This window comes from Echinops telfairi, unplaced genomic scaffold (genome assembly GCF_000313985.2).
Source record: "Echinops telfairi isolate 266 unplaced genomic scaffold, ASM31398v2 ScPeMD7_60;HRSCAF=208, whole genome shotgun sequence".
In the NCBI taxonomy this organism is placed as follows: Eukaryota; Metazoa; Chordata; class Mammalia; order Afrosoricida; family Tenrecidae; genus Echinops; species Echinops telfairi.
Window position 1 is genome coordinate 18,030,590 of NW_022103958.1, and position 11,167 is coordinate 18,041,756.

General features: G+C 50.4%; 1 protein-coding gene across 1 annotated transcript; it reads left to right on the forward strand.

Moving 5' to 3' along the window:
* The first annotated feature begins 294 nt into the window (after positions 1-294).
* Positions 295-10,491, forward strand: LMO2 (LIM domain only 2). Its single transcript, XM_045291137.1, is given in 4 exon segments — positions 295-369; positions 2,661-2,723; positions 2,725-2,945; positions 9,471-10,491. Coding segments are annotated over 4 exon segments (579 nt in total). The 3' UTR covers positions 9,691-10,491.
* The last annotated feature ends 676 nt before the right edge of the window (positions 10,492-11,167 follow it).

The following is an 11,167-nucleotide window of genomic DNA, read 5'->3' on the forward strand; positions in this document are numbered from 1 at the left end:
CCAGTGAAGTTGGGTTCTAACTGAAGGTGGATAAAGTAGTTGAGGAATTAGTACAATATTTCTCTCTCTCTCTCTGTCTCATAAATTATCTTAGAAATCCAGGCTGAAATAATATGTAGGCGTAATACTCAGAGTAGGATCCATGAGAATATAAAACATTAGTTTAAGGGTTAAACCCCCTCAGCCATTGGCTTGGAATCTCCATCAAAGATAATGCGATCGCATCATTAATTATAGAAAGATAGATGGAACCAGTATCTTATCCTGTCCTTTCCTATCTCATCTTAGGCCATCATGACAGCTGTTTTGGATAACGTTCCTACTGTGGACCACTGTCCTCCTCTTGTGTACTCATTCTACAAAGGCCTGGTGGGTGTAGTGGGTCACTTGTTAAGCAGTTGGAAACCAGCAACTGCTTTTCAGGAGAGCAGTGAGGCTCTCTACTCCCGCTAAGATGTATAGGCTTAGAATCCACTGGGGCAGTGATGCCCTGTCCTGTAGGGTCACTATGAGTCAGAATAGACTTGACGGCTGCCGGTTTGTTGTTTTGGGTTTTGGTCCTTGAGGCCAGCATGGGTCTTACAATCAGCAGATCCGTCTTACAGATGGAGACTCCCTAGGCTTATGCACATGAAACCTTTAGACAGAAAACATCCAGAATTCACTAACTTGAGAAATTTCCTCTACTACGCAATACGTGGCCCCTGCTGCCTTCCTGTGAGTAACAAGAGCAGTTCATTTTAATTCCAGGCAGTTTTGCACCAGCTAAGTGCAGGTTCTCCTCTTTCACAGTTGGTTGGCAGCATCAGCACCGGGGCATTCAGCATGGTAGCAGTGCCAGGAGCATTTCAAAAGCCCCGAGTAAGATCATGGCCTGTGCAAGGGAAGAGATGCAATTCTGAATTGATGCATATGAAAATGCCAAGGATATGCTTTTTCAGAAGGCAAACGGAAGGCCTGACGCACAAGCAGTAGAAACAAAGAAAAGAAAAGGAAGTCAGGCCACGGCGAATTTTTACAATTTAAGATATCAGTTTTTTAAAAAATCTGCTGGGATTTTGAATTTGTGTTTTAATAGGACACAATCCCCCAGAGTGCCCTAATACATTCCTTTAAAAGGGGGCGCCTGGGGAAGGGAAAGGAGGGTGTGAAAGAAAAGAAGGTGAGAGGAGAAAGGGAAAGAGAGGTAGGGTTTTAGCAGCTCCTAAATATTCAAATGGAGACAAGAATTTTACCTGATAATCACCTGAGGTTATCAAAGGATGTTGGAAACAATGATGCCCTGGGCCTCATTGTCCCTAAGTTCCATGAGTGCTGAGTCCTCTGGGCACAGACCAATTAGATCTCAAGGTCGCCTGGTAAGTTAGTGTCAGCTTGAAATAGGAGAAAGATTTATACTCCAATGTCCCCAGGGAAACCCCCTTTGGGAATTTCACAGTTGGAAACAGGTCTGCTTTAAAAATCATAATCAATCGAAAACAGAACTAAACAAAAAACTTGGTGTTTGGGTAAAATTCCAAAGAGTACTTGCTAACTATTGTAGATCAACCAGTCTTAGGCTTCTTGTTCATTCCATTTTGGTGCTAGAATCATTCCTTCCACCACCTTTACTGTATTTTGAAAAAGTTATTTGTTTAAATTAAAAGTAGGCAGATTCTCACTAAGCTAGGTGGACAGAAGATACTAGGTACAATTTTTTGAGGAAAGAACATGTTATCATTGGCTCACGAGTGAACAATGGCCTCTCTGGAGGTTCCAGGATCTGTTCCCCTCGATTTAAAATCGCTCTGCCTCCCTCTTCATGTGCCTGACTAAATCAACTTCATCCAAATCAGTTGTGCTGTGATCAAGATGTCCGCGGAAGGAAAGACCTTTAGCATCTTGGATTTGCCTGCAAGGAGTCAGGGAGTGAGAAGGATGGGCTGAGAAATGTCTGTGGAAAATAAAACCGCCAGACTCCCGATCCTCTTCCAGCTGATGGTGTTCCTACTTGGGGAAGGGAAAGCAGCGTAAAGTAATTTTTACTGCTTTCTCCTTCTCTGACCTCCTGCCTCAGTGCAGTTGCGAAGGGCCTGGGTTAGAGATCACACATGAACTCAATAGGGAATTCGTGAATTTTTACCACTATGGGTAGTTGGCTGCCCGGCAGCAAGCAACTCGATTGGTCTCCATTGCCTCCTCTGGGGCTCAGGGGCCCCTGCGCCCTCCATCTAGGACAGGGGTTCTCAGCCTTCCTAATGCCGCAGCCCTGTAATACAGTTCCTCATGTTGTGGTGCTTCCCAACCATAAAATGATTTCCGTTGCTACTTCAGCACTGTCATGTTGCTACTGTTATGAATTGGGCAACCCCTGTGAAAGGGTCGTGACCCACAGGTTGAGAACCCCTGCTCTAGCAGGAAGGAGGCGGTAGGAAAGCTGAGTGGGCAGGGAGAATGGGGAAGAGAAGTGGAGACCAGCATGCCAAGAATGGGGCTGGTCTGTGGGAAGAGGGACAGCACCCCCGACAGCTGCCCTAGGATCTAGGGCTTCGAGTCTAGCTCCCTCCTCTTGGAACCCCAGGCATGCCAGGCCACTCTGTCATGTTGGCCGCTGTCACCAAACGGCTCTCCAGTGGTGTTCCCATAACATTAGCTTTACCTTGGCCCCAGGTGCCTCCTAGCGGTTGCTGTCCCTGGGAGCCTTTCTGACCACAGTGAAGTCACCCCTAATGTTTGACCTCCTTCTCCAGGGAGCCAGTGGACGAGGTGCTGCAGATCCCCCCGTCCCTGCTGACATGTGGTGGCTGCCAGCAGAACATCGGGGACCGCTACTTCCTGAAGGCCATCGACCAGTACTGGCACGAGGACTGCCTCAGCTGTGACCTCTGCGGGTGCCGGCTGGGGGAGGTGGGCCGGCGCCTCTACTACAAGCTGGGCCGCAAGCTCTGCCGCAGAGACTACCTCAGGTATCTGCGCGTGCAAGCCCCATGCCCCTCTCTTCGCCCCCAGCCCCATCTCCCGCTAGGCAGGCCTCAGAAAGGCCTGCACCTGGGTGGCCTACAGGTCAGGCTGCGGAGGCTGAGGGTCAGCTGGCCGGTGCAGAAAAGCTTGTTGGAGAAGCAGGCTCTCAGATACATTCTTAAGTGGGAAAACACAGAATGTTTTTGGATGGCAAACCCAAACCCAACCGACCCATTGCCGTGCCACGTCAGTTCGGACTCTTAGGGGTCCTTGCAGACAGGGTTTCGGCAAGCCTACAGCTCCATCTTTCTCCCACGGGCCTTCTGGCGGGTGCGAACCACTGACGTTAGCAGCTGAGTGCCGGACCACTGCACCACCAGGCTCCTTGTTGGATGGCAGAGCATGGCTTCCCTGGGTGTGGAGGGCAGGCAAGAAGAGAAGGTTGCATTGTGTTTCATTGTACAGTGCTAAGGGGAAATGAAGACAAAGTTCTAATTATTGAGGAAAACAAATTTCATTCAACACATTCAGTAAAGAGGGAAGCGAGATAGGACCCTGACTGACACGCCATCAAACTATTTCTGCCTGAACCCCATGACCACTGCAAGGCCGATGGTGCACATACAGAATGGGGGCGGGGGCCTAGATTCCTTATATTGAAAAAAAACAAAAAACCTCACTGTCATCACGCAGATGCCAACTCACAGCAACCCTATAGGACAGGGTAGAGCTGCCCCTGTGGGCTTCTGAGGCTGGGTAACTCTTTACGGGGGCCCAAGGCCTCGTCTTCTTCCGCAGAGAGCTGGTTGTTTCAGACTGCTGACCCTGTGCTTACAGCCTAACCCCCACTGCACCGCCAGGGTCCCTGGCATCCCTCTGTAGATAAGGTTATTGTTATCATTGCTCTCCCGGAGATCATTGGTACAAGTTGTAGGATAACAACTGTCAGGAGAGTGTGGTGGCAGTGGTGTGGTTTCTATTGATCCCACATGCTAGAATGGAGAGGACCCAAAAAGAAAATGCAGATGGCCCCCTACCCACATGTCTTAGTTCTGAGGAGGGCACTCTTAAGCCAAGCTCCCATGCGTGCGTGTGTGTTTCCCAGAGGCACGTTGCCTCTTCCTGCCTTCCCAGGTTTATCAGGGAGATGGATCCGGGCGACTGCCTCTCCCTGGCTCCCCAGGATTTGCCCTGGTTCCCCTTGCAGTTTAGCAGTCAGAATTATGTGTGTAAAGGGCTCAAGATGGCTTTGGGGCGACTGCAAGGCCTGGGATGGAATCAGGCCTCTGTCTGCAGGCCACAGAGCCAAGTGCCATTTGGTTCTAGGCATCCACTCAGTCCATGAGGTGGCCATGAGTCGGGGTCAGCTTGATGGCAGCAGACAGCAACTCCCCTGGTGAAGGTAGGGTGAGCTGGGGTCATGCATGCCAACAACTTGAGGTCTCAAATAGAGGCTAGCTACCCTTCGATGATAACTAACCCTGGTGACAGTGTCAGCCAGTCTCTCCCTGGCTAACGACAGGAGATAGAAGCATGGAGGGATGGAATGGGAACTCACCGCCACCCAGTGGGACACCAGCTGAAGACACCTCTGGTGCTTTGAGGCATCCTATTGGCCAGGAGACTTTTCTGGCACTCCCCATGTCACATTACCTGCTGTGGAGGGGACTCTGTGCCCTCTACTGTCAGATCCGCTTAACTGGGTAGCTGGCAGGTTTTTTTCTTCCAGCTTCTGTGGAGCACACAGGACCACCCAGCCAGGGAGAGCTTGTTTAGACTCCAGTGCCCTTGGCTGCCAGGCCCACTCTTGCTCCCAACCTACCTTCCGAGCGTTTCCCATGAACATTACGGCAGAACCCTGCAGCGACTTCAATGGTCAGGAAAGCCTGTCTGCTTCCAGAGACTGAGTGAATATTCTCCTCCACCGCTCCTTTCTAATTCTTCTAACTTCCTTCATCGTCTTTGCATATTTGGAGGTTCCGAGAAATTTGGTGGTTTTCAATAATCACTATTATACATATGTGTGTGTGTGTGTGTGTGTGTGTGTTTCTCTCTCTCTCTTCTTTCAAGTCACAGGACACTAGAACAGGAATAAATAGGGCCCTGGTTTTGCCCAGTAGCCAGTTTGCCAAGTCAGTGTAGAAAGCAGACGGGGATCTGATTCCCATCGGGCTCCCTGACTCCAGCCCTGTCAAATCATTTGAATCTCATTAAATGCCATGTCGACCGGGTAAGGTCGAAAGAGCCTGGGCTTCTCTCTAGCTCTGTCATTTCATCGAACATTCAAAAATACAAGCAGGGCTGCTGCCTGGGCTTGTTAATCTCTTGTAATTTTAAAAAGGAAAGGGGGGAGGAATTGTCCGGGAGAGGCCGGTGTTAATTAACTTGTGTCTCGGTGACATGAAATCATTCTTCTTCCTGCTACATTCCCAGGCAACATGTTAATTAACGTGCCTGAGTTCGTGCGGGCGGTGCCAGCCATCCTTTAATATTTATATGATTGTTATTAAAATGGGCAGCAGAAAGCCTCAGATGGGACACCTCTTGACAGAAGCAAGAGAAATGGCTTTGCTTCAGGGTTGATGCTTCAACCTGGGCTTGCTGACCGACCCTCTTCACCTGTTCCAGACATGTTTCTGTATAAAGACGAGGAGAAGTGAGTGACACTTCGAAGGGAATCGGTCCTTCCTTCTAGGGGGCTCCTCCCCCAGTGACCCACTCACCTGTTATAATCCTTTTCAGTTCTCAGCCACAGTCATGAGAAACCCTCACCCCCAGCCTGAGCCCTGCTGCCTGGGGTTTTCAGATCGGAACCAAACTCACGGCCATTGAGTTGATTCCCAATCATAGCAAATAGGACAGAATAGAGCTGCCCTGGTGAGTTTCTGAGACAGTAACTCTTTATGGTAGCAGATAGCCTCATCTTTCTCCCAAAAAGCGGCTGCTGGGTTCAAACCGCTGACCTTGTGATTAGTCCACTGTGGTATTTTAACAGCTGGCTGTTAATGTTGGTGTCTGCCCAGAACTCCCTGAGTCCCTTTTTTGCCAAATTCTGGAGTAGTCCCTGTACTCTTCGTACCCGAGGCCATTTGGAGCTGAAAGTATCCCAGCACCCGAGACCCCATGGACCTTGATGGGTGTCCAAACTCGGATTAATGAACCCGAGGAAGCTCGAAAGTCCAGAAACCTTACCTGGCCTCGTGATGACCCGGATACCTAACTTACACTTCGGAGTGCCCCGTGGGACCAGGCTGACCATGTTCCCCTCTGAGACTCGGCCTGAGGTTGCAGTTTTTCTTGAATCCCCCTCTTTCCAGCCCACATTCCCCTACTCCCACCCCACCCCCTCCTCAAATGCAAGGATCCACTTGCAAAACATCGTAAATAGTTCGTTCCCTGTACATAAATCCTCACCTCAGGATCTCAAGAAAACTCTCGATGCCAGCGAGTCAATTCAGACGCCTACCGACCCTGTAGGACAGAGTAGAACTGCCCCTGTGGGTTTCTGAGCCTGTAAATATTTATAGGGTTAGAAAGCCTCGTCTTTCTCCAAAGGAGGGGTTGGTGGGTTTTGAAATGCTGGCCTTGTGGTTAGCAACCCAGCATGCCAGCGGGGTTCCTTGCCTCAGGATCTGCTTCTGGGAGATCTAACCCAAGACACCTTTCCTGGTGCCAGAAGTTCATGATCAAGTGCGGTGCCAAGGGCTGGTTTCCTTTCATGGGTCTTAGACTCTCAGACGACCAGAGCTGGAGGAAGCCGTGGAAGCGGTCTCTTCTGGTTCTCTTACCTAACTGCCTAGGACACAGAAGCCCGGAGAGGATGCCATCTGCTTGGGAGTCACCTGGCTACTTAGACAGGACCTGAACTTGGCATCCTGTCTCAGCCCTTGGCCCTTTCCTTCATTAGCTGCCTGATGGGTATGATCATCGACCCCCTGAACTCCCTTTAATAAGCTCTCTCCTTCCTGAAGGGGCACACACCCCAGGCAGCTGGACTCACTCCAGGCACATGGTTTTCTCAGTCACTTAAACTTGCTTTGTCCAGACTTCACTTACTGAGCAGCCTCGACCTCCAGTGCAGGGGCGGCCCACCGCTCCGCCATCTGCTACCCTGGGAGAACGTGCTCTCCCCCAGTAATGAGTTTGCTCCCAGGTGGTGCTCTGAAAACCTTGGGACTTCTCCAAAGGAAAGATGCAGAAGAAATCACATGGCCATGGTTCTGAAAAAGGAGCTGCCCCCTCCCAGACCCTGTCTTGAGACTATTAGTTCTGCCCTGGTCTTCCAAAATGCATCAGTTGCCCAAATCTCCCCTTAAGCCTTTCGGAATGTACCAGGCGATTCTCTCCAATTCTGGTTAAAAAAACAAACAAACACCCAATCGCACTAGCATTTACCTGAAACTGTCCTAAGGTTTTGAGGCAGAAGCCACCTGCTCGGCTACCTTGTTCAGCCTAATGTGAAAGTAGCTTCCTGCAGCAAGGCAGGCACAGCTGGGGACACACCTGAGGTGTGTTAAATTCGCAGCCTGCATTGAATTGGCTCTTGGTACTTTGAGAAGCAACATTTGATCCGTCTAATCGCCCAGTGAGGCCGATGTTCTGCAACAAAGGTAAACCGTTGCGTGGAGTCCATTCCGACTCACAGGGAGCCCATTAGGACAGAGTAGGACTGCCCCATAGGGTTTCCAAGACTCATCGTGCCGCAGCAGCCTGCCACATCTTTCTCTGGCAGAGGGGCTTGTGGGTTTCCACCGCCAACCCTGCAGCCAGCACCAGGCACCTCGGTAGATGGTATAATCACCATGATCTCACTGACATTCTGAGAAGTCAGATGTCCCCCTACCCTGGGGTCATGCATGGATGGCCCACTGCTTTGAACCTGGCCTTCGGATTCCACTTCTTGTGTCCCCCCACAGTGGCAGGACGATTCTCCAACGGTGGCCTGCGCCAGGGTGGCCTGCAGTGCTGCGTCTCACCGCCCCCACCCCCACCCCTACCCCAGGTTCTCGTGAGTGCCTTGAACTCACTGGGCAGCGTCCCTGGAGGAAGAGCTAGCAAGCTGCTCCCAGAAAAACTCCAGCCAAACTCATTGCCATTGAGTCAATTCCAACTCATACAGGACAGGATAGAACTGCCCCTGTGCGCTTCCGAGACGTTAAGCCTCCTCTTTCTCCCAGGGGACCGTCTGATGGAACCTCCAACCTTGCAGTTAGCAGTCCGGTGAGTCCCCTGTGGCGCCACCTTCCTCCCGTAAAGACTGCAGCCTAGACAAGGCTTCGGAGCAGTTCTGCTGGGCTGCGTGGGGCTGCTGGAAGCTGGCATTGACTCCGTGGTATCAAACAACCATGAGCACTAGGCTCACGGTGACGCCAGCGTTATAGAGAACAGCTCTTGGCTGTCATCTTTATGGGGAGTCTTGACTGGGCAATGGGGAAGCCCACAGTGGCTGAGAGGCGGATGATTCAAACCCACCCGTGGCTCTGCGGGAGAAAGGCCGGGTGGTTTGTTCCTGTAAAGATGACACCCTAGACGACTCTATGGGACAGGCCTATGGTGTCACTTGAGGTCACTGTGAGTCAAAAGTTGGCTCAGTGGCACCGGACAACCATAATCTTTATGGGAGATGATCGCCAGACCTTTCCTCCACAGCACCTTTGGGCTTGCCCACCCTATCGAACTTTTAGGTTCCTCATTGAGCACAAAGGTTACCAGGAGTTAGGACAGACTCAACAGCCGAGGATTTCACGGGCCGATGTGCTGTTGAAGTAAGTGGCTTGCTTATCCACTGAGGAAGTCTTGATTTAAATGTCAGAAGAAAAGTGTCCCCAGAGATCCATGCCAACTGCCGGAGGTTCGTAAATTAAGATCTTTCACTCCACGCAGAGGGATGCAGTTCGCCCTCCAGAGCTCTGAGGCACGATTAACTGCACCAGGTGTTTTCTGTCACATTCCCTCTGTCCCCAGAGAACAATCCTGTGCAGATGGGCTTTTGCAGCTTATGGAGAAATTCAAGGCCAGCCCTCCTCAGGGGTGGCATTTGAGGCTGTTGACAGGATAGGGTTGGAGGAGCCTGCGAAGGATACCCACTTTAATGCATCCCTGGTCATTGCCTCCCTCCAGAGCAGCCCGGCCCGGGACTTCCTCTAGTGCCTCTTCTGAAATGAAGCTCCTCAGGAGGGCATGCCTTCGCCCTAGCCCCTTATCTCAATCACTGGGGCTGCCTCTTAGGCCGTGGAGGCCTGAGACAGCCTGGAGGCGGTGGCGATGGTTTCTAGAGGCAGAGAGCGAGCCCAGGAAAGAGAGGTGGAGTTAGCACAGAACACAATTGCCTGCAGGCCCTGTTTCATTGCGGACCACCCTCTTTCTAGACAGAACCACTGCCACCAGCTTTCCCCCAGGGCCCAACGCCTCCGAGCTCCCTGAACTCTTGCAAGTCCATCTTCTTGATGAAACACCAGCATGCTCTTCTGGAATGGTCACTGCCACGCATCTTCTTAACCTCTCTGTCTCTCTCCCCGTCTTAACCCCAGACTGTTTGGTCAAGATGGTCTCTGCGCATCCTGTGACAAGCGGATCCGCGCCTATGAGATGACGATGCGGGTGAAAGACAAAGTGTACCACCTGGAATGTTTCAAATGCGCCGCCTGTCAGAAGCACTTCTGCGTAGGCGACAGATACCTCCTCATCAATTCTGACATAGTGTGCGAACAGGACATCTACGAGTGGACTAAGATCAATGGAATGATATAGGCCAGCGTCTCCCCCACGTCTTGGTGTGGGGGGAGGTGTTTCATGGAAGACACCACCGCTATGGGCTCTTCACTCTTAGGCACTTTGGGGATTTGTGGGTGGGGTGAGGCACTTCCTGGGAGATGGTAGACCCGTATTGGGCACCCAGACATAGCAACCAAGTCACATTTAGTGCAAAAGAGGAGATTGAAAAAAGGGTGGGCCCTTTAGGAGAATGCATGGCCACTGCCTTTTCAAAATAACTGACACCATTAGCAGAGGACAGGCTCGTTTGGGGGACAAGCAGGCACTGGGCCAGTGTGGTGGGGTCTCACAGCTACAGATAGTCATTGTGTAAAAACTGACGGTGACTTTGGCCCTGGCACACTGGAGATGTGCAATGGATTTCTTTCCTCTCTGGCTTTTTAAAAATGACCCTGGTCTAGTTGCTGTCCACCTTCCACACAGGACAAGACAGAGAGGACAGTGGCCATCCTTAAAAAAAAATTCTTTTTTCTTGGCCATCTTCCTGAGGTCTTAAGCTTTGGACCAAGGGAAACTGCATGAAAACCTATTTCAGTTGAGAATGGAAACTGCAGTGTTTAACCAAGCAATGATTGAAAACCATATCAAAGAATCCTTGGTTTGACACCCCTTTGTTTGGAGCAGTTTCACAGATTGTTTCTACACAAATGTAAATCTTAAACATAGAAGCTGTCCAACTATTTTATTATCTTAGATTATATCAAAGTATTTGTTGTGTGTGGTTAAAGAAACAAAAGCAGAAACCCCCCAAAGACTTAATAAAAGTGAGAGGTCAAAGGACAGTGTCACCTGTTTGCTAATGGGGGACGGTTTGGGACAGTAGGGAAATCGCCTGCCTTTTGGTATTGAAAGGAGAAGGAACTAAGCAATTTACTTTCAGGTCAAATAAAAACTTCCCTTTATTGCCAGGGTTTCTATGAGGCAGGCCTGTTTCTTGAGTGCTAGCAATTATGTAACAGGCCCTCGTTTAGCTCAGAGGGATGCAGAATAATGAAATCGTTATTGTAAAATGTGCACTGCACTTCAGCAGTGGGAAGAGTGAGTGGAAGGCGAGGCCATTGCCTTTGGGAAACCTGAACCGTAGACGGGACACAAATACATCAAACAGGTTCCCTTTGGGAGAGCAGGTAATTACCTGGTTTGAAATGTGGCAAAGATGCTGAGCTCGACACTTCGATTTTCCGAGACGTGCGTGTCGGAGCATTTTATGACACGTGGTTAAGAGGACCTTACTTTGAGGATTTAAAGCAGGCACCTTGGTCTCCTGTGTTCCCCACCTGCCCTAGCCCGCTGTGACCGTGAACTGATTCACAGCGCCACCTGCTGGCCCTCACCTAACAAAATGTCTCCTATAAGAACTCCTTGCCATCTTGACCCTCTTCAACAGAGGACAAACCTGGACACACTGTAAAAAATATTTCATCAAAATATTGGAAAACGCCCAGAAATGTTA